Here is a 24691-nt window from a genome sequence, read left to right as displayed (position 1 = left end):
ATAGAATCATATCTCATAACTTTTTTCATGTATAATGAAGTTATTTTGTTTTTTATCACATAGATTTATCTCAAAAATATTCTCATATATATATATATATATATATATATATATATATATATATATATAATATATATATATATATACATACATACGTACATACATACATACGTACATACATACATACGTACATACATACGTACATACATACATACATATACATACATACACACACATACATACATACATACATATATACATAGTTACTTTATAACAAATGTTTTGAGCGATAAGGTCTTAAATCTCTGAAAAATAACACAATATTCAATTACAGATTATTTCAAGGCTTTGGAGAGTTAAGTTACTTTTACTACTCTGAAACAAATACAGCCACCATGTAAACACCACAGAAGGTGCAGAAGGTGCAGAAAGTGCATACAAGTGCAGGGTATTATGAGCACCAAGAAACAACTAACATTTACTTTACTTTACCAGGTTCATCACACACAAAAGTCCAAGGAAAAAGGTGCCAGAAAACATTAGTGAAATTTACAAGTACAGTACACTTGTACAACAGCAAACATATCAAACTTAGAAAAAATACCGGCCATTAAAGAAAATAACAAACACAAAAATTTACTAAACTTTCCAATAACCTACATACTATCGTGTCCCACTATCTCTCTCTGATGTCACTGATTCATGGCGGCATCGTCTTTATCGTCCTTGCTGCTCCATCCTGAACTGCATAAAACCCCGAGTTTTTTAACCCTAAATTCCTCCCTCCCTCCCTCCCTCCCTCTCTCATATTGCCTCTCAAACTCTCTAGGATGAAATACAAAGTCTGGAACTATTAAAAAAAGTTCTAGAAGGTTCTCTTCACTGTTGTCTAAATCTATACACAGGCGAATCTTCCAGTAGTTTGAAGCTGTTTTGGAAGGAACCCTCATGATTTTGCTATAAGGGTACTGTCTTAAACAGCACACAGCAGTACAGTGTCCTTAAAAAGTTTTAAATGTAGAAAAGTAGCACGAAACGTCTCGTGACCAAAACACACGGTCACAACACGGGCAATGAATACAGAAGGAGTTTCATTGGTATCATTGCTAGACCGCCCACGCCGCACTCAGGTCGTGGCCTGTATTAGGTTACCTCTCGCTGCCTCTACCCCCCTGGTCCTCCCTAAAGGATTACGAAGGGCGGAGCGTCACGTGACGCCTTGTAAACCTGTCGCAGCTGCGGTCAGGCTTCCTGCTGAAGTTGGCACTCCTGGTGGAGTGCGGGCCGTGTTTCGATATGCCTATCCACATACCTATACCCGAAAACAACACACGGTGTGCAGAGCTTCAGGAAAAACAACGCAATTTCAAAACTACTCAAGATATCCGAGTGGGGTCTGCTTACGAAAAGCATTTAAGAGTTCGCTGTGGACCGAAAAGTACTTTTGATTTCGGATTAAGTTTTTAAACCGTAGTTTTGGAAGAGTTAAAATGGCTAAAACGCATGTTTTCCGAGTATTTTTAGGCGTAAAACAACCAGTGCAAATTCTTGAAATCGCTTAAGGGACTTGCATTATCCCTTTATCATCATTTTTCGGCCATATAATGTTACGTTCACCGCTCAAATTTCAGAGTTATCCTGTGACGACGAGACTGCGCGTCAGTTCAGAGTCTTTTCGTTTAGAGGCTATACCGCGCTAGAAATACCATCGAGCGTCGCACTTATCATTCCGCCTCACTAACACACATACACCCCTGACGAGGCGGGCCCCTTAACTGTGAATATGTAGGTTTCGTTTCGGATCCAATCACATTAACTTGTTTCGCAATGTGATCCGGTGCTTTGAAGAGTTCCGAAAGTTATAATACTGCGTAAACATTCTGCATGTTGTAAATTGAAGGGCGTAAATTTAATGGGTGTCAAGAGAATACCAAAACAAGCAATTTATGTCAAATAACATACGTTCGGGAACGGAATCCTGAAAAGTTATATGCGCAAACAGTAGCATGAATTTCGCGCGCACCAGGTACTGCTCCACTGGCTGGGAGGTCCCAACGAGTGCAGCGCAGTTAGGACGTTCAGTGCTCCGCGGGAAGCAGGTGACTTGCCGGGCGCAAAGTACCTTACAGTAATTATCTCACAGTATCAAAACATATTATTTCAACTATTTTCTACCGCAATAATTAAGTGAACCGGTTAGCCCGGCAGTGGTGGTGAATTATTTACTGCCTATGTTTATCCTTGTCAGTCCGTCGGACGTATTTGGTTGCATCATTCGGTGGTAAATTCCCTCATCGCATCAGGTTATGGCGTCAGTGTTGTTATTGATTGCTATATTAATGAGATAGCAAACGGCAAGTTTTGGGCGCGTCCTGAATTTTGAAAACAAACGGCAAGTTCTTTGTCATTACTTTGAATCTCATAGATGTGATATCAAATACCGACTACCCAGAAATTATAAATATTTACTGGGTTCTTGTTTTGGCACAATGATCAGCAATTATGAGAGGACAGCGAGTCACTGATTGGGTGAGAGCGATCCTTAATTTGGGAGACCTTGAAATGTCTAAAAGATTTAATATAATTCTAATACGACAGATATTATCTACATTTTTAACAAACATGGTTCTTTTCCTGCTCTTTTATTCCACCTGGATAGCAACCAATTTCACGTTAATTAACATAAACCATGTATAACTCACAGACTCGTGAATAATTATAAAATACTAATCCCTTTGTGCATGGTTTTAAGTAGGTAGCCATAAAAAAATTAATGCTTAAAAAATTCATACAAATGTGTTTAAAAAGGTAGTAGGCTTTATTTGGTATTCATTTCATGTAAATGAACCAATTTATGAAGAAAAAAAATATATATATAAGCCTATGTATGTCTCGGCAACAGTTGCAATTTCAGTGTCTACGAGGAAATTACTATTAGGACTAGCTCATGTTTGGACTAAGATAACGAGAATGCTGAAGTCAGACTGCGCACGATGTGACTTCGTCGTCACTGGTTGCAAAATCATTTTTTTTTTGTTTTTTAAGTATGTAAACGAACTCGCAAGGACTACAGTCGTTATTGCTGCAGCATCTCTCCATCTCACCCCTCCCCCCTTCTCTCTTCTCTCTTTGAGCTGCGATGCCGATCATTAACAAGACGAGGCCGTTTTATGAGCCGTTGCCTAGGAGAGTTTAACTGCGACGGCTGAAGAGTCAGTCAAGGTTTGCGCAAAAGCGTCGTTACATCAACTGCCATTGTCGTCACCACTGTAGCTGTTATCTTCGTAACCTACTTGCATGGCTCAGCTGTCTGCATCACCTGTCTCGTACCCCGGGTTGGTTGTATATAGTGTTCTTGTCGTTAACTACAGATTAAGGGGTTTTCCTGAACATTTGGAGCTGTATTCCAAGACGTTCGATTAAGGCAGCAAATAAGCACTACCTGGTTAGGATACAACCGTAACGTAACTTAACGGGCCGTATTCCAGAAAGTGTCCAAACAGTATCGCAGTGAGGGATCACATCGGCAGCTGTTTAAATAAACGGTAACCTGAGCAAGGCTAACAACAGGTTCCTACGCAGTCCTGTGGACGTTTCGCAACCATCGATAAAATTGTTATAGCAAAAATTATGTAGATAGCAGCATTGTCGCACGAATTAAATGGCGGTATTCTAATTTTCTCAAGTTCTTTTAAAGTTGCGATTATTTCTTGATGTGACCATTAAAATGTACAAAATTGACTCCAGGATAGCTTCGCTACCATAAAGTTTGGTTCGGCACACCAATACGTTTGGTACATGCCCCGATGATACTTACGGAACTGAATGTACAGGAGTTGATGGCGCCAGACGCGCAAACGCGGGTCCGCCATCTGCACGAAATCAACGAAAAAGTGTTTGGGCAACGGATAAGACATCGAAATCCGTCCTCTAAAAAAGAGGGACTGGCCGTGTCCTATCGTACACTAGGAATACTGCCAGGGCACATGTGTAGCATGTTCAACACCTAAACCCTTAATTCTGCGTTTTGAAACATCGGCCTTGGGCCGCTTTCGGAAGAGGCGGTTTGATTGATTCAACCAAGTTGTCTGGTTGACTCAACGAGTTGACTGCCGTGTGAAGTCTCTTTTTGAGCTGGTTTCACACCAGACAAACTTGTGGAATCGATTCCTCCTTCCCAACGGGCGGTCAGAACGATGCTAGAACCCGAAGAAGCAGGATCACTTATTGTGCTTGTTCTGCAGCGAGAATATGAGTAAAAAAAGATCGGCATAGCATTTTCGTGTCACTTCACTCCTTTTGATTTCATCGCTGTATTCCTCACACCTCATATGCTACATTGGAACCGACAGGTGGGGCCTCGGTGGACTCGACCAGGCGACTGGTGTGAAGGTGTCTCTACTGGTGAGCGGCACAGCCGCCAGAGCGGGCGAGTGAAGGGGTGCTGCATCGCTGCCCTCCTGACACCCGCCCTCTCAACTGTTTGCCTCGTCTCGTATGGGGTCTTATTACTTTACCTCTCTTGCATTTGTAGTTGGGTCACACATTTTATAACCAGATATTTACTGAACGCCATTTTCGAGATATTAAAGATCAAGCTCAAGTTAAGAACACTTGCTTGCCGTCCAGCCGCCATTATATACTTGCGAAAATGTACGTGGATAAAATTTGAGACGAAAACACAATATGCAAGAGCACTAAAGAAAAAATCCCTTAAATAATAGTGACAATAAAATCAGATAACCAACATGACGTGAGAGAACGAGCCTTAAGCCCACTCGGCTTCCTTCGTATGCATGAAAGATAACATGAAAAGAAAACAAGAAAGTTCGCACCTATTCCAATACTGGATAGTATGCACGAAAGAAAACATGAAAAGAGAACAAGAAAGTTAGCACCTATTCCAGTGCTAGATACTATGCACAAAGGATAATGGAAAATACACTCTGTACAAGTTTACTTATACACTTTTAAAGGAACACGTTTTCTACTAAAATGTATTTAATTTATATATTTAAATACTTAAAACGCCTTTAATAATGCCGTAAAAACGAATGTTCAGAGGAACCAAGCCCTGCCTTCTCAGATTTTTCCATATTTTTTTTTATAATTATAATTTTGAACTATTTATCCCAATGTTTGGCATGTCAAGACACAAATCATATCTCCCAGACCTTCTATACCTTGTTGCAAGCACATATTTACCAACAGTCTAGTCTATAAGCGCCGCGAGGAAATACCTTATTATTTCACACGGGTGACTACAACTATCATGATAATCACATTAGTTCACAAATGTTGGCTTCCAAAAATAGCCAAAGTTAAGTCATATGCCAGGTTAAACTAAAAACTAAAAACAAAAGTACCACAGACGCTGTATTGGAAACTGTATCAAAATACTTGAAAATGCAAGATGGTGAGGCCTAATCCCCTTAAATGTTGTTTTGTAACGCTGCTACGAATAACTGTTGATTTTCACTTAACTTGTAGAACAAAGAAGAGTAGAGCCGCACTAGCTGGTGTACAAGTCTTCGTGTGCTAGTCGCCATACACGACAGAAGTTCGCCACTTGTACACTACAGGCGCACAGATGGGGCGCAGTCCTGCACAGTGTGCGCCGGGCTTCAGAACACCAGATTAGCCGTCTGATTAGAGGCGCTGGCGACTGAAGACGATGTTCGGTACTTACGTACTAACGCCACCGCAGCTACAGATCTGGTGGTTTTTAAGTGCCGCCAATTTACGCCTAAAATGTTTGCGACAAATCATAAAATAAAACACTTTATTTAAAATCAAAACACTTTATTTAAAAACAAAGTAGTCAATCGGATGGTTGGGTTGTGTCAGCTAAATTAAAAATACTGTAAACCAGTATGCAAGGTTGGTTAGGTTAGCTACATTAAAAATACTCTAAAATGTCTAAATTGTTAGGAATTCCCTATTAAAATTTAGCTAACATAACCAACCAAGGGCAACTTCTGCTGCGGTGGCGTTAATACGTAAGTACCCGATGTTCTAACTGTGTTCATGCGGCGAACAGCGGAAGTCTGTGGGATGAGTTCGATCCCACATTCGAAACTTACAGGACAGTTGTGTCTCAGGATGAAGTCTTGCCACGATGAAGTTGAAAATCAACTCGGGGTTCGTAGGTTACAGATATGCTTTTTTTTTTTTTTAACTCATCCATCACTTCTAAACTCATTGGTTGTTTTACCTGTAAACTGTATAGAAAATTTTCGAATCAAATATAGTAAAATTCTTCAAAATTTATATTATTTTTAAACAAAGTGGACAGGCATCATGTATTCATGGGATATATGCGTATTTACAATGCGTCAATTATAAATTAAGTTAATTTCCGAACACGATAGCGTAGCGTTGCCTCAAGAGACTTCACTATGTAAATGGCTCCTCAGCGATAAGGAAATAAAATTTCAACGAGTTGAAAGGAGACTAAGAGAGACAAAGACGTCAACACATTACATCTAGTTTAAACTGTACAAAAGTAATGACACCATGTACCATTTATTGTGTACGTACATTTTAAGCTAAAAAAATATATATAATTCGAACTATTGCAGTTGTTGCAAACGAAAAAAAAAAAAAAAAAACATAACAGACACTTGCATTATTTCGAAGTTTCTAGTTTTGATTGTAGATACAATTAATAAAAAATTAAATGAGTATCCAAGGAATTTACAACTTTACTGTGTATTTCGATAAAGTAAGGTTTAATTAACAGGTGTCACTTGTCACTGGAGTGATTCGGCTTAGGGACATGGTTACGCTCTTCAATGCAAGTATCTCTCAATAACCCAAAAAAAAAAAAAGGTTGACTTGAAGTGGTCAACTGAACAGACAACACTGACACAATCTGGTCCTTGTACAACAACTCGTTCACACGTAAGTGTATACCTACTTCCTCAAAGTGTGAAGTGGTCAGTAGCGACAAACAGCAATCAAGTTGCTAATGGTGATAATAAAACACTGCAGTTGCTAATTAATGGTAAAAGCACAACGTAGTTGATAACATCACATTTAAAATAGACCTTAACTAATCGATCCAGCCATATGTTGCACATGTAATTAAATGGTATAAATTCCTTATCACTATCCAAGTTAATACTATGATCCTGATGGCATGATCCTATAAACAATGATCCTGTGGTACACGATGCTTGTTCTTTTAATTTAGTACGTCGTTAAATATCAGTGTAATGTAGGCGTTTGCGGTGGAATTTCGCTACGATTTTTACCACAAAATGTTCGTGGTACACGCGAATTAAACTTTATATTATCCCAAGCGGTGAAAACGTTCCATTTCCCATTATCCTCTGCACCAAGTGGTTCGTTACAGGCGCCATCAAGACTCAGCCAATCACGAAGCACCGTCGAAGAAATTAAAAAGAAACTGAATTCAACGACTGAAAATGTTCATAAAATAAATATTTAAATAGAATTTATAGTGTCAACGTCTCTCAACAGTCATTAAATACGGTTTAAAAACAAAACACAGATTTTAATCAAAAATCCTGACTTTAAATAGAGCACTTATTGACATTGTGTTCGCTAGGCGACGGTAAAGCAAAAACGTAGACAAACTTAACCAGCACCGTTTCGGTAGTCTGTAATACTGGGATTTTACAACGTTGAGATTACAACTGCATTAAACAATCATAAACTTGCATTCTGTAAAGTTAAACTGTGGGGAAAACAGGATTTTACTTGGAAATCACCGGTATTAATTGCCTGAAATGTATGTGCTGCACAGTGTAATAATCTTATATGGTTCTAATCGACAAACTGACTTTTTACTATGATTATGCAATTTTTTTCTGAAACTTAAAAACGTGTAGGTACCGCCTGTACTTCTACAGTTAAAAAAACATGGCCTCGTGTGTTCATAAAATGGACTTTTCTAGAAAAATCTTATCGTAACAATGTACACAACCGGACAAAATTAAATAAACAATGGTTCACACCTTAGACGGAATTACCAAAGGTTTCAACCAGGGGCGGAGGATCTATGCGGAAGGGGGAGATATCCTGTCCCGGCGGCCTAAATTATTTTTGTAGCATACAAATATTAAATGAAAAGCGAAAAGAAAAAAAAATAATCTTACAATATCTAATAATATTATGATATTCTTGATGATCATGTATTCATTCAATGGCTTTATTAAACAGTTTCTAGAGAGTTGTGAGACATGTTTGCGTAAAGGAAACGAAATAAATTAAAACTATTTATTTTAATTTTGAGTTTCCATTGAATCTTCAACATTAGGTTTATATTATAGTTATAGATACAATACGTGAAATAAAATGTACACCTAAACAGTTAAAATGTTACATATACCTAATGTTCACGGATGGCGATTTTATGGCAGCCCTACCATTCTTTTACGTTCACGGTTTACCTTTTGGATGTGCAACATCTTAGCTCTCTGTGTAGGGCATTTGGTGGGAACGGTAGTCGCAAGGAACGGAAATATGTAACCACAGTGCTGTCATATGTTACTGAAGGCGCAAAACAAAGTTTACGAAGCCAAATAGAAACGTTATAGTATTCTGTTTAGAGATTTTTAACAAGATGGGCAGTATTTTAATTTTAATAAAATTCCATGCCGAAAAATCAGGTTCAAATCCGAGTTTCAGTATTTTTGACGTGACAACGTCTAATAAATCGACGAACGCCGGCTGCACGCCAAAAAAAGTCCCGTTACGCACATTGTCCCATTACGATGTGTCCCATTACGCTCAATGTACGCTTGCGCCGCATCTATCTCTCTTCCACTCAATTGGAACAACCATCGATTTGATTTTTTCGAGGCACATTAAACTTGAAACACTCCCATTCGTTTCCTACTTTTCCTATCATCGTCCTATCCTCAACAGAACAACACAGATTGGAAGAATTTAAATAGCAAACATGTATACAAGTTATAGTTAAAATAATCTCTTCGTTAAAGTAATAAACATATTTGAATTAATGAGTGCAAATAAAAGTAAATTTATCAATTAAATCGTAGATTTCATTTCACTCCTTCTTTGTATCCATACAAAATAGTGATAATTAAATAAAAATGATTCAATTTTATTCATATAATACAATCATTTCATAAATGTTTTGTTATGACGTGTCACGTTAAACTATCGTCCGTAAACCGACTTTACAGACAACCAATTTTTTCAAGTCAGTTTCGCTTTTATCGTAGCCGTTTCATTACATTCATTTCGCTATGCACATAGAATGATTCTATAGTCAACGTAGCTGCTGCAGAATTTAGTTGAAAACAATTTTCGTATATTTATTACACTCTGCTTTATTTTAGAGAATTCTACGTTAAATTTTGTGTCCAAGTTTAGTATTTTAAGTTTATTTGCAACATGAGAACACGCGAATTTGCTAGTTAGCGAGGTTATGTGTTTACACATCATTGGCGAGTAGGTACTGAAAGACTAACTGAAATTTTTTTTTTAATATACCATAATTGCTTGGAAAAATTAGCATGTCAAGAACGTATTCAGATACCACTTAAGTAGGCTAGGTCTGCAAGACTATGTATACAAATTCGGCCTATTTTTACAATACCTGAACATGCTGTGCGTGTAAAAAATTCTCACTATTTCTTAGACTTATATAAACACACATCATTAAATATTTCTCAAGACATAAATAAACTATCCAGACAAGTTGACAAGTTTAGTATTAAATGGACTGAAATACTGCACGGTGTATTGCTTTACATAGTCTTCGGAGCGATAAGGAATAGTCCACAATGACACAAACGGAGACGGATCACGTAAACGGAGTCGGATCACACGGAACGGAGTTTCTCAAAAAGTACGCAGACGGAGATGGACCCGTGCGGATCAGCTCGGCGATGCTGAGCTCTTCCGTTTTAGTTTTTCCGTGCGGACAACAGAAGCCGAGAACTTGGCTGAAGTGGTAGCCATGTTTGTTTATGTTCTAAATACTTTAGAAATTTTTTTCAAGTACAAGAAAATCTAGTGTAATACTATAACTTTGCCGTTTATTTTTATTGCTGGATAAACATCATACCTCGCGGTATCGGGCATTTAGTAGGAATAATTTCGTGAAAATGAAACGGAAGTCTAGGAACGGAAATTGTAAACAAGATGGCGGACCTAAGTATTGCAACATAAACCCGCATGGTATATAGTCTCAATCATAAATATTAGGGGGCAATACTAAACGTACTTGTGTGCCAAATGTAAATTTATAATAGTGAAACTACCCTGGAATATATATATATATGTGTGTGTGTGTGTATATATATATATATATATATATATATATGATAAAATAAATTAGTTATAGTAAAAAGTAATTTAATTTTTTTTAAATATCTAAGAAATGTGGCATTACAATGTTATAATACATAAATTCTAAATCCCCGATAGACTTAGTAGCCAGTGCATTAGGTAGGGTCTTAATGGGCGTAGTTCTAATTTCATCACTGGAAAAAACTTTCCTATTTTTAACATTATTATAATGTTGAATCAGCTAAACCCTAACTTAAAATTATTTTATTGTATAATTTATATATATATATGTGTATATATATATATATATATATATGATAAAATAAATTAGTTATAGTAAAAAGTAATTTAATTTTTTTTAAATATCTAAGAAATGTGGCATTACAATGTTATAATACATAAATTCTAAATCCCCGATAGACTTAGTAGCCAGTGCATTAGGTAGGGTCTTAATGGGCGTAGTTCTAATTTCATCACTGGAAAAAACTTTCCTATTTTTAACATTATTATAATGTTGAATCAGCTAAACCCTAACTTAAAATTATTTTATTGTATAATTTATAATGATCGATTTAATCAGGGACCATCGATGCTGAAAACCTATTTTCGTTTTAGGTTTTATAAACCATCATGGCCTATGTATCAGACTCCCACGAATAAAACAAACAAAAAATCGCTTACCGGTAAATAAATTTTACCCAATTCATTTAAATTCTAACTTATAAAAAATACTAATTTGTTTAATTTATAACTAACAAAACTTCATGGACATATTTACAGTGATTTAAGTAGTTAAAGCAAAAAAAAATACAAACATATACTTACTGTTGTGTGTTTTAAAATGTTTCAAGTTAATATTTCAGTAATGCCATACAAGCATAATTTCAAACAATGCATAAACGTTATATTTTTAACTGTTTTGTGAATTTTAACAAGATGGGCAATATTTTAATAAATTTCCTTTTCAAAATCAGGTTTAAATCCGAGGGCAAGTCTTTTCGCTTTTATTGTAGACTTTTCTAATAGTTTAATTATCCTGGTTGTTTCGTGATGCTGTCTGCGGTTGATTGTGGCAAGCAACGTTTACGATTCAGGCAGAGAATTCTTGTGGCGGGCCAAGAAAGTACGTGTGCGATTTGCGTCGGGAAATCGTGTCGCATTATAAGCTAATATTTTATTTATCATTTATGACGCTCTGAAATATTTTAAATAATTATACTTTAAATTTCATGTCCGAGTTTCGTAATTTAAGTTTATTTGCATCATGAACACGAGAACACGTGAATTCGCCCGTTACCGAGGTTAGACATTCAACGACTCGCTCACAAGTTTTATGTATGCAAATTCTCTTAGCATAATGTGCATTTTTTTTTTTTTAATTTTTAAATTAAGTGTTTTGTAACCTTGAAATGCAATCTCATTGGTTGCCGCTTGTTACGTTCCCGTGTATTGTGGCTAGCGAACGGGCCTAAGAGAGAGAGTGTGTGTGTGCTAATCGCAGTTTCTGCCAGGGGCAAGGAATCCCCTGGTTTGAACGCAGAGAAACGGTTGTGGGTTTCCCGCGTAGTCCCCGTAAAGAAGAAAAAAAGGCGCTGACGGGGACAAGGCGATCAGGCGCGGCCAGATCAACGCCCGAGGCTCGCCTTGGGGCGAGGGTCTCGGAGGCGGCGGTCTAGGTCGGGGTCGGGGGCGTCTAGGTGTTCCGCTCCGGTTCACGACTTTCCCTCGCGGGGGCGTCGCGGCGCCTGGACTGTGACGGGGGTACAGATGTACAGATGTACAGATGTACAGACGTCGCTTTAAGACTGGTAGTCCACATTTATATATAAAAAAAATTGTTACACTCGAACAAATGCATGTGAATGTGTTTGAACCAGCGAAGGGATTAATGGCCAAAACAAGAACGAAAGAACGGTCTTAACACCTTTCCTGATTCACATACAATAGTAATGAGCCTCAAAGGACTCAAGCTAGTTCACAGTTGCTTGTAAGGAAACAAAGAGGGTTCCATGCCAAAAGCTTATATTTTCTGATAACAGGTCATAACTCATGCTGCAGCACATAGAGCACATCTGCACAGCAGACACAAAGTAATCGTATGAACAATTCAAATCTCAGACCTGGATATTACGAACGTAATTAATAAACAATATTAAAAGCTGCAGACTCCACATAAACAATTTTTTTTTCATGAGAGCAGTTTAAAGAATTTTAAGTAGTACCTCCCTTATTTACTCAACTATTTTCTACCCACATCGTACAGCTTAGTGCTGTATGCCACTAGAAATAACGTCAAAATGTGGTCAAGTTTATGATTTAAAAAAGTGAATTTGGCCCAAAAGTGGACATAAGTTTCTTATGCCTCCGAGGTAAACAAATAGGCTATAGTGTGATACGCCGCCCAAATACGATACAGACTTTAGTCGGATTGAAGAAAAGTTTCACACTGATAAACAAATAATAACCCAAAATGGATTTTATTTTTACTTGCGCGTGAATTTGAATTTGTACTACCAGCTAGAACTTGATAGTGTAAACAGAAGTTTAAACATAAATATGATACCAATACAAGCATAAATAATTTTAATTTTAAGAAAAAAAATAATATATCAATAACCATACAATAATTGCTATCATCTGAACAGTATATAAGTATTGACATTTTTTAACACTCACGCAATCGCTGAATAAATGGAAATGGATTAAAAACATCGAGGGCTTACAAATAATTTTGATATAGTAAATAATTATTACAACCGATGTTGCAATTGTTACGTCATAATTGCTGGAATTTATTCATGACGGCAGACAGATGGTCGATGTCAGTAAGGCAATGTTTGGTTGGTATATCGTACGTGACCCTAAAAAATGATAGTATACCAACAAGTTGGTACATCTAAAATCTCTGAAGCTGGGTTCTTGGGTTTCCTCCAGGCAGCGACAAGGACATAATCCAACGGAAAACTAAATATCTTCCCCCCCCCCTTCGCAAAGGGTTAGGTCTTCCCTTTCCCCTCTCCAACCTCTAGATACGCCCTTGGTAGGCGCAGGATATCTGAAAGCCTGGTGTCAGTTGAATTTATTCTTGAAAAAAACATGCACTATGGTCCGGTTTAGCATTTCCAGCGCAACAGCTATGAAACTTCAGGTACTATATATATATATATATATATATATATATATGTATATGTATGTATGTATATGTATGTATGTAGGTGTGTGTATGTAGGTGTGTGTGTGTAGGTGTGTGTTGGTGTGTGTTGGTGTGGGTGTGTGTAGGTGTGTGGGTGTGTGTGTGTGTGTGTGTGTGTGTAGGTGTGTGTGTGTGTGTGTGTGAATAAATATTTGCCGTTATTCCAGAGTGGTTTCGTGGTTCGCAGGGATTTCAGATATACTACCCTTAAAGCACACTGTTCAACACAAGGTCATCACCTTATTTTTGAGCAAGTACTTCAGCAAACATTCAGACACCGAACACCTGCATATTGTGACGTGATAGGCAAAACAAACCCAAAAACACGTAGCACCAAACTAGCTTACCACGTATAAATAATTTAACTTCGTTAAAGATGCCGGAAGAGTTCAGAAGGAGCATGTGTAGGGCAACGATCGGACACATTCTCTTTCAAATATGGCGGCCATGCTAAACACAATGTTTGTAATATTGCGAAACAGCTTCACACCCCTCCCCCTTCATGGTCATCGACTTAACACTACTCCCGGCATGCTGCTGATCTTATGTGGGAGAGGGAATGAAATTCGCGTTATTTGAATTATTCTTGAAATGAGGAAGGTGAGATTAAGAACGGTTTTTCCTCAATCATTCACATTGCAAGAATCATTTAAAAACTGCGCTGTAGTGTTGCCCAGATTCATGGGGGGGGTACCAAGGGGGGGAGTTTTAGGGGTTCAACACCCCCCCCCCCTTAGCACCAAATCTTTAATTAATTTCTTATTCATCACTCAAACAAATTTCATATTAAAATTAATAAAAATTTTACCATTACAATATTTAAATTTAACTACCGAAAACTGCTAAAATAGCATATTTTACACCTTTAAATCCAAATTTTCCCGGGGTAAGACTCCCGGACCCCCCGCTTTAACACGAGAGGGGGGGGGGGCATGCGTCTTAACACCCCCCATACGCAAATCCTGGCTACGCCACTGCGCGGGCCAGATTATATATTTTGTATCATCGTTGGGTTCGTATGTCGCTGTGTTGTAAAAAGGTTTTTTTTTGTCCTGTTCTTGTAAACAAGTCTCGTCGTTGTCAATCCACTGTTCATCTGTGCCGTGATGATTTTTTTTTCTAATGCCTTCCACGGAATTCTCTGTGCTGTCCTGTTCATTTAACATGGCTGATTTCGGCTTGTTTTTATGGGTGTGTGTATTGATCTTTCTTGGCCACTATTGTAGTTTCTCTATGACATGCAGTGAGAACCAGCAACAATGGTGTATGTCTATAAAAATGTTTTCATGGGAGTATAACTTCTGAGTGTATACAATTACACACCCCATTTTTAAAACTGAAATTCGTCATTAAGAAACAATAGCCAAATTTAAAAAAAAGTAATACATTAAAGATGATTCAAGATTCTGGAGTTGTTTACAAAGCGTTGCCATAGCAATATTTATGACGTCACCAACATGGCGGCGCTCTCGTCATTACCACTCCTACATTCTTACGGGACAAGCGCGGGAATGAGGGTTTGGGTCGCTGATTATCTTTGATAAAGGGAGGCTTTATACAGTACATTTAAAAACAAAGTTTCTTGGTAATTGTGTCACCAAAACCTTACAGTTTTTAACTCAAAACTGTACTTAACAATAAAATATTAAAAATACCATGGTTTCTTATGATTTACTGGGTCAAGTTTACATCTCGATACCAGTAACACAGATGTTTATAATGTGGGGGGAAAAAAAAAGAGAAATTTTGTCGTGAAAATTTGCAAATGAAAAGCGAAATTGTGGAAGTAACGTAAAGTTTGATGATGTTTACTTGTTCTACTTCGTATCGGCTGTGGAAGTTGAGGAACGACCGAATAACAGCGAAATAATTGTATAAATTAAGGAAGTTTGTCTTCTGACACGATTTTTTTTTTTTTTTTTTTTTTTTTTTACAATTTTCATGTATAACGTGTCTCATGTGTGAATGATTCGAGTAGTTAATCACTAAATGTTGGTGGTTAATTGAGAAACGATAGTCATATGTTGCCTAAGTAAGAGAAGAGTACCGAGAATAGAAACATATTATATCAAAAGGTAGGAGATACAGGATGTGTGCAGTAATTAATTACTAGTTGCAACGAGACGTGTTTTGTTATGTTTGAATAATTTAATGGTAAGTTGTAGAGAGAGAATGTGCGGTTGTGATTGTAGTAGTAACGAGGAAGGTGATGGATGATGTTTCGCGTCATTGAATGAATTTAAGGGTATAAAAGCACGCAAAATATTTTGCGAAAATATAATATACACACGAGTATTATGGCCATAAAGCCAGGAAAGATAAGTGTTTTTGATGTAAAACATCTTGCTGTCGGCATACGGCATTTAGTAATAGTAATTTCGTGAATGGAACGGCAGTCGCATGGAACGGAGAGGCGTAACCACGGTGCTGCCATGTATGGCGGTTGGAGCAAACCAAATTTCACAAAGCCAAAGGGAAATTTTATAGTACTAAATGTTTAGTGAATTTGAACAAGATGGGCCGTATTTTAATACAATTCCTTACCGAAAATCAGGTCCAAAGCCAAGGTTTTGCATTTTTGAAGTCTTTTTTGCTTTTACAGGAGCCATTTTTATTATTAGTTTAAAATTTCGGTCTGAAAATCGTATTCTGTATTATAAATGTATTTGCAAAATGAGAATACATGAATTTGCTCGTTACCGAGTATAGATATTACACATCTCTGGCAAGTACTGAAAAACTCGCTCACATTGTTAAAAATCGTTTTTAAAGGTTTTAATACGCCGAATTTGCATACGAAGCCTAACAGGCCTAGACTAAAAAGTACTATCTTTTTAGGTTCTTCACATATTGTAATTTTCTCAAGAAATTATGGTTACAAAAAAGGTAAACACACAACGTAAAATGATAGAACTACCAAAAAATCACATACACAGCAGAGCTTGCTAAAAACATCTTTCAACAGACCCAGACCTTGAAAATCATTTTACAAGCCACAGACATAAACTCATGCGTTTATATAAGGCTTATACAGCAACACACATTGCGTATTTTAACGTTTCAATTCTACGGCTACAGAAATGAAATGCAAAATATTAAAATAATAATTCGCGTGCTGAAATTGGTCTTTAAGCACAGAATTCGCACACCACCACAGCGGTTTAAAAAATACCAATTCCCCCCCCCCCCCTATAATTTTGTGGAAATTTTAGTATTAAAATATTTGAATTTTTTTTCAAATTATATGAAGCAGTTTATTACCTAAATACAAGAATTTGATTTCACAGTTTAGTTTTAAACGACTGGGAAAGATATTAACTACAATGCTTTGCCTCGAAAAAAAGTATCACTTTTAAATTAGTTTCACTTATCTTTGAAACGCACGTATCAAAACAATCGCTAGCTGCTTTATGCCGCTGATGTATTTTTTATCTATGACGTATGCTGATTGGTCGCGCGCAGAAATTAAGTTAGGAGTTCGATAACTCAGTTTGCGCGCTGTTCTTAAGGCGTGTGCTATTGTCCAATGTAGCGGCTGCTATCAGTTGGTGTAAATTCAACTCCCGCGGCATCTGTGGTTGCGAATGCAGCCCGGCCTTTGGGAAACCTGCGGCCGAGCCCAGCACGTGCTGGCGACAAACTAAGACGTCCACGTAACACAAGCAGATCGGCGCAGTGAACTGGCCACGGGCGGTCTTTTTGTAGGTCAACGGTTTTTTTTTTGACAGGCTGCCAGTTGCTACGTAACCGCTCTCCCTTTTCTTACCTCGCAGGAAATAGTTGGCAAACGAAACTGTCTACACTCCACCAGCCTTTCGCATTCCACGGACGCGTGCGGTTATTTCAAAGGTCAACGCAGTCATCTCTCTGTATCATTAAATTAATTCTACAGCCCCGAAACGGGACATATTTAAAACCTTGCTACGGCACTTAAAAAGATTATAGGTTAAGTTAGGCGAATCACAAACGAAACCGGTCTTGTAAAAAGAAAAACCTTCAACTTCAAAAATTTGTCATTATCCCTACACACCAAATGAACGACCTAAACTACAAGACCTGTTTCAGTAGGAACAGTTCGATTACCTAAATTAGAACATACCTGAGCCTGGAAGTCTTCTCAGCTTGCAATTACGACGCCGCAAGCCTCGGTCCGAAGTATAAACGCAGTTCCAAATGTCCAGATTTGACAGGCGAAAGCTATCAATTTATTACCCGAAGGAGAACAGGTTGTGCACGTGGTAAAAGAGCGAAGAATTCCGCCGGGAACAGAAGCACAGGCTCTCAGAGCTCCCGCGAGCCCTCGCAGCGCTTGGCAGGCATGCCGTGGCGGGGACAAGTCGCGCGATACAAGTGGCAGGACTGCACGCCGACAGGACGGGTGAAAGCGCCTCCTCTATCCGCCGCGACAACACGCGCGCGCGCAGCCAACTACCCGCGGCTGCCAAACGCTGAAAAATAAAATTCTCCTCCCGCCGCGGCCGTCTCTCACTAGCGAACACAGCGCTTCGCCTTTCCGAACCAGACTGAGCCCGCGCATCCTGGCGGCGAATAACTTATTTCCCCCCTTCCGAGTTGTGCGTGGGAGGGGAGGGGCGGCGCGCTAGAGGTACTCCGCAAACTTCCGCTCCCCCCTCGCGCTGCGTGCCCTGCGGCGTGGCGTTGCGTGGAGACGCGCGCTTGACGGCTGGCGAGTCCGTCCCAAGGCCGCGATACCGCGTTATTGTAGCTGGCGACCCACCTTTCCTTACAAAAATATCTCCACGGTGTATCGGTCCATAGTGGAGTAAAAAAAACGTATTTGTATCGTATCCCTTCCTTCTGCATATATAATTTACCATAAAATATTGCAAATATATATATATATATATATATATATATATATACGCTTTTTTTAAAGATACCGATTGATTATTCATAAACAATTTGTGTTCTGATTTGAAAATGGTTGACAAAATATAAGCACTTTGTAGCAAAACAGTTATTTTTAACCAATGGGTAGTTTTTTAATAAAATTCATTGTCGAAAATCAGGTCCAAAGCCGGGATTTAGTATTATTTCAAGTATTTAATTTGTATCGGAGCCGTTTCATTTATAGTTTAACAATTCAGCTACTAATCAAACGATTTTATAGTCGAGATATTTGTTCCGGTAGCGAATTCTAGCGGCGGGTGCGGAAACTAGGTATTATTCGCGACAATAAATTTAGTTGAAAATACAGTTTGCGTATATTTATCACGCTTGGCATTATTTTAAAGACTTCTTCGTTAAATATAAGATTGTGGCCGAGTTTTGCATTATAAGCGTATTTGCAACATGAGAACACATAAATTTGCTAGTTACCGAGGTTAGATGTTACACATCTCTAGCGAGTACTAAAAAAATAGCTCACATTTTTTTTTAAAATTAAATTTTTGAAACGACATGTTTTAAGAACAAAATATGTTAAATTCAAATCTAACCTTTATTCGGAAAAAATTAATGTGCGTGAACTAAAAAAAAAAAGGACGAATAATATAAGTATTACCAGTGAACTAGTTCGAAAACTTTCTTTCGGTGCTCATTTTAGTAAAGTCGTGCCTGCGACTCTATGGGAATAGAAAATATTTCTCATCGGAAAGTCTCTCGCATTAAAAATGCACGTTTTACAATGATTTGTGAAGTGATAAATAAATAATTTTAAAAAATTCTACCGTGTTACTTGGTTCGAGTATACGTTTCACTTGTCCTAAAATGTTGGTTGTCCCAAAATTAAGGGAAACTACGTAAAGGCAAGCGATCTTAGGATAAACGACTTTATGGTAACTGACGGCAAGATAAACGATTTTAGAACAAACGAATTCAGGTATAACGAACAAAATTTGCAAGCGAAGCTAAGCTGGATTAAACTAACTTAACCAAACAACCAGTTGATGTTAAAATGTACCCTGAAATATTTATCCTAGTATAGTTGATCCAATATTCGTTATTCCAAAAGTCATTTATCCTTATTTTTAGGCAATAAGACTGTATTAAAAAAGCCATTGCTATCGCACATTAGTATTTTTTGCACGCACGAACCAGTAGGAGCAAACCACTGAGTATACAAGTCGCAACTAGTGTGTTATATTTTCATGTGGAGGCGTAAGTATCTACAGATAACTTGTCGATGAAATAAATAGGTTTTGCATGCATGCGCATTGTAAACCATTAAACGAAAAAAAATAGCGTCAGTAAGGAATAAATTGCACAAGAACATTTTAAGTGTTAAATGAAAACAAGTCAATTGAAAAATCTGCAAAAGAAACTTTGTGATTTGCATGAAATACAAATTACAAACCGGTACTGAATATTCTTTCACCACTTCTGAGAAATATGCAGGTAAATGGTTGACTAACTTCATTATTTGAAAAAACAAACCACTAAATTGTATTTAATTGATTATTTTGTGAGTAATAACTCACACGAATGTCCAAGTAAGTGCACTGGTTTATGGTGCCGAAACAATGTTACTGGACAAGCTACTACGGCCATTTGTTGTGCTGGCGAGAACGTCAGAAGATGCAATGCCAAGTTTAATTCCAGGGCTGTTTGGATGGCCGCTTCAAGTAACCATCAACTTATATAGGTCATCTCGTCTCGGCGAATGTAAAGTCTGCCACGTGGTTGCTGTTCGTAAAATATGGAATCGCACCACCGCACTCATTGAACCGTCAACACTGCGCTAATTGCCCGAAGCTAAACATGTGAAAAATGCCACAGCCATCACAAACTGCGCTGTGCACCAGACTGCTGGTTGCTATTACATGTGGCTGGCTGATGTCTGCGCCCGGCTCCCCGCGGGGTCTGACCGCCTCTGCGCGGCGATCGCTCGTCCTCGCAGCCAGTGGAGCAGCGCCTTGATGCGCGCGAAACACATATTCGTGCGCCAGTGTTCCGTTGAATGAACTAAAAATTTTAAAAAAAATACTATTTAAATATAAGTTTTTTTGTCCAACAGATATAAAATGCACCAAAACTCTGTATAACTAAAACTAGGCACGTTATGAAAAATAATGAAGAGTGTGAATGTTTATGATGGACACGAACCATGTAACGAAACTTTCACAGGATGAAATAAAGGATACATAAAAACAAAAGTTATATAGGTATGTGCTTTTAAATAATATACTTTAGTAATTGATTTTGAATATTAGTCCATATAATTTAAACAATTATCTATTGTTAATATTAGTGACAGAAATTGTGTTTATAAACTTTTTCAAGTGTAATTCTATAAGTGAGGTTGTTCCCGTATGTATACTTTATTTGCAATATAAATTATTGCATTATTATTTAATAAATAATTATAGTTAATAAATTTTTGAAACATTCTGCATATTTATTGATTTTTATTATTAATCAAAAATTATCTAGATTATTTTACTAAATTAAATATTTTTTATACATGTATTTAAAGTAATATTGAATACTGAGTATTTATTTAGATGTTTTTATTTGATTGGCTTTATATTTTACCAATCTTATTTTTTAAGACCACATCAGGCCTTTTATTTTTTTATTTATATTAAATTATTACATGCAAAATTAAAGTTAAGTATTTTTTTAATACGCCAAGTACATAAGTACACACACCCATTTTTTAAAATACAAATTTACAGTTTCACAGTAAGCCTGATAAAATCTTGCTCACTTGTTCTTCAAAACTAGAGGAAAATCACTGACTATGTTTAGATTTCAAAATACCACTCTCAGACCCCTTTATCATCCACTAAAGCACAATTATTGTACTTCTTGATTAAATTTTACACACTTTACGTTAAAAATAAGAGTAAAATTACTGTCTAAGACTGATTACGAAGAAATAACTTTCCTAGTCATATTTCTCAACACTTGATCCGGTGGCCTCCAGTAATTATAATTTCTTGGTAATATCTCGTACAATTGATCTTGGACCAAATAAGAGGAAAATCACTTTTAAATAAAACTACACCTATATAGATAAATAAAGATTTTTCCCTCTATCAAGTTTTCTTATAAAACTAACAAAATAATTACACATGCATGATAAGCCAGTCTGGTACTGCATGATTCCAGGTTTGTCTGTCACAACGTCCAGCTGTCACAGTGCGTGAATGTTATGTGCCGTGCTTGTCGGAATGAAATGACCGCGTCTTTGCCACCTCGTGTTTTCCCTGCAGTCCGCCAGAGGGGAGGCGCGGCGAACAGGCGCCCGCTTACGTCACACTCGGCGACGCCGCGATTGTTCCGGTGACCTACTTGGTCGAGGGCGCGCACTCGGGCCGCGACAGTGCGCTCCTGTGCTCGCCAGGGGACAGTGGCCGGGTCCGCTACCCTCCCTCCCCTCTCACCCGTCTTCCTCACACTTCCACCACTTCCGCCACTTCCGCCACTTCCGCCACTTCCGCCACTTCCGCCACTTCCACCACTTCCTCCACTTCCGCCACTTCCGCTACTTCCACCACTTACACCTCTTCCGCCACTTCCAGCACTTCCGTCACTTCCACCACTTCCGCCGCTTCCACCACTTCCACCACTTCCGCCACTTCCACCACTTCCACCACTTCCGCCACTTCCGCCACTTCCGCCACTTCCACCACTTCCGCCACTTCCGCTACTTCCACCACTTACACCTCTTCCGCCACTTCCAGCACTTCCGTCACTTCCACCACTTCCGCCGCTTCCACCACTTCCACCACTTCCGCCACTTCCGCCACTTCCACCACTTCCGCCACTTACACCACTTCCACCACTTACACCACTTCCGCCACGTCCGCCACTTCACCCACTTCCACCACTTCCGCCACTTCCACCACTTCCGCCACTTCCACCACTTCCACCACTTCCACCACTTCCGCCACTTCCACCACTTCCACCACTTACACCACTTCCGCCACGTCCGCCACTTCACCCACTTCCACCACTTCCGCCACTTCCACCACTTCCGCCACTTCCACCACTTCCACCACTTCCGCCACTTCCACCACTTCCACCACTTACACCACTTCCGCCACGTCCGCCACTTCACCCACTTCCACCACTTCCGCCACTTCCACCACTTCCGCCACTTCCACCACTTCCACCACTTCCGCCACTTCCACCACTTCCACCACTTACAACACTTCCACCATATCCGCCACATCCTTCACTTCCGCCACTTCCACCACTTCCACCACTTCCGCCACTTCCGCCACTTCCACCACTTACAACACTTCCACCATATCAGCCACATCCTTCACTTCCGCCACTTCCACCACTTCCGCCACTTCCACCTCTTCCGCCACTTTCACCACATCCAAGACTTCCACCACTTCAGTCACTTCCGCCACTTCCACCACTTCCACCACTTCCGCCACTTCCACCACCTTCGTCACTTCCACCACTTCCTCAACTTCCACCACTTCCGCCACTTCCAGCACTTCTACCATTTCCACCATTTCCATCCACCACTTCCGTCACTTCCGCCACTTCCGCCACTTCCACCACTTCTGTCACTTCCACCACTTCCCCCACTTACGTCACTTCCACCACTTCCACCACTTTGGCCACTTCCACCACTTCCAACACTTCCTCCACTTCCGCCACTTCCACCAATTCAACCACTTCCGCCACTTCCGCCACTTCTGCCATTTCCACCACATCCACCACTTCCACCACTTCCGCCACTTCCACCACCTTCGTCACTTCCACCACTTCCTCCACTTCCACCACTTCCGCCACTTCCAGCACTTCTACCATTTCCACCACTTCCACCACTTCCGTCACTTCCGCCACTTCCGCCACTTCCACCACTTCTGTCACTTCCACCACTTCCCCCACTTACGTCACTTCCACCACTTCCGCCACTTCCGCCACTTCCACCAATTCAACCACTTCCGCCACTTCCGCCACTTCTGCCATTTCCACCACTTCCACCACTTCCGTCACTTCCGCCACTTCCACCACTTCCCCCACTTACGTCACTTCCGCCACTTCCACCACTTTGGCCACTTCCACCACTTCCACCACTTCTGCCACTTACAACACTTCCGCCACTTCCAACACTTCCGCCACTTCCGCCACTTCCACCAATTCAACCACTTCCGCCACTTCCGCCACTTCCACCAATTCAACCACTTCCGCCACTTCCGCCACTTCCACCACTTTCGCCACTTCCACCACCTTAGTCACTTCCACCACTTCCACCACTTTGGCCACTTCCACCACTTCCGCCACTTCCGCCACTTCCTACAATTACGCCACTTCCGCCACTTCCACCAATTCAACCACTTCCGCCACTTCCAACACTTCCACTACTTCCGCCATTTCCAACACTTCCACCAATTCCACTACTTCCGTTAATTTCCACACTTCCGCCACTTCCGCCACTTCCGCCACTTCCACCACTTCCGCCACTTCCACCACTTCCGCCACTTCCACCACTTCCGCCACTTCCACCACTTCCGCCACTTTCACCACTTCCGCCACTTCTATCACTTCCGCCACATCCGCTACTTCCGCCACTTCCACCGCTTCCGCCACTTCCGCCACTTCCACCACTTCCGCCACTTCCACCACTTCCACCACTTCCGCCACTTCCACCACTTCCGCCACTTCCACCACCTTCGTCACTTCCACCACTTCCGTCACTTCCACCACTTTGCCACATCCACCACTTCCCCCACTTCTGTAATTTCCGCCACTTTCACCACTTTGGCCACTTCCACCACTTCCACCACTTCCACCACTTCCACCACTTCCTAACTGCGATCGATCACACACCACACGTGAAATCACAGTGTAGGAAGTGTAGGATCTGCAGACACGTCGTCACTCCCGTGCCGCTGGAAGTTACAGCAAATCTACCGACTTTTCAACCAAGTCTGCTCTTCAAGAAACGAGTTTCATCGTAGTGTCAGACGGGGGCCCAAACCTCTACAATTACAACTATTTACGGTCATAACTTCCAAACGCTACAACTTGAAACACCACCCGAATTAGAACTACCATAACTTAAGAAACCCGTAAATAAGAAACATGTAATCGTACCATGCAGAAAACTACAAAAAATTAGAAAAAAACTTAATTTAAACAAGATATAACTCGGAAGCACACAATTTGTAAACTGCTGTGTCACAAGCTAGAACCACATATTTTTTAATTACATTACTTAGAATGTTCTATCTCGCGTGTTTCTAAGTTGTATATTGATTAGTTGTGAACCCCCCTTACCAG

General features: G+C 39.6%; 2 protein-coding genes across 7 annotated transcripts in view; one reads left to right on the top strand and one right to left on the bottom strand.

Annotated features, from left to right (window-relative positions):
- LOC134533212 (very long chain fatty acid elongase AAEL008004-like) overlaps window positions 1-18034 on the bottom strand; it is a 197824-nt gene extending 179790 nt beyond the window's left edge. For 3 of the 6 annotated variants that reach the window (XM_063370595.1, XM_063370596.1, XM_063370602.1), the window contains exon 1: window positions 17580-18013. The gene's annotated coding sequence lies outside the window, so the exon portion shown is untranslated. Of the gene's footprint in view, window positions 1-17579 lie in introns of all 6 variants that reach the window. The other 3 variants (XM_063370603.1, XM_063370599.1, XM_063370600.1) reach the window with 3 other exon arrangements.
- Window positions 18035-19924: 1890 nt separating this feature from the next.
- On the top strand, window positions 19925-24149 carry LOC134533446 (lateral signaling target protein 2 homolog). Its single transcript, XM_063370969.1, has 3 exons — window positions 19925-19932; window positions 21789-22931; window positions 23204-24149. Exons 1-3 carry the CDS (start codon window positions 19925-19927, stop codon window positions 24147-24149), a joined length of 2097 nt encoding a protein of 698 aa, XP_063227039.1.
- Window positions 24150-24691: the final 542 nt, after the last annotated feature.

The sequence above is a fragment of the Bacillus rossius genome, chromosome 6 (assembly GCF_032445375.1).
Source record: "Bacillus rossius redtenbacheri isolate Brsri chromosome 6, Brsri_v3, whole genome shotgun sequence".
In the NCBI taxonomy this organism is placed as follows: Eukaryota; Metazoa; Arthropoda; class Insecta; order Phasmatodea; family Bacillidae; genus Bacillus; species Bacillus rossius.
Note: the sequence above shows the minus strand (reverse complement) of the source record. Positions and strands in the feature narration are given on the sequence as shown.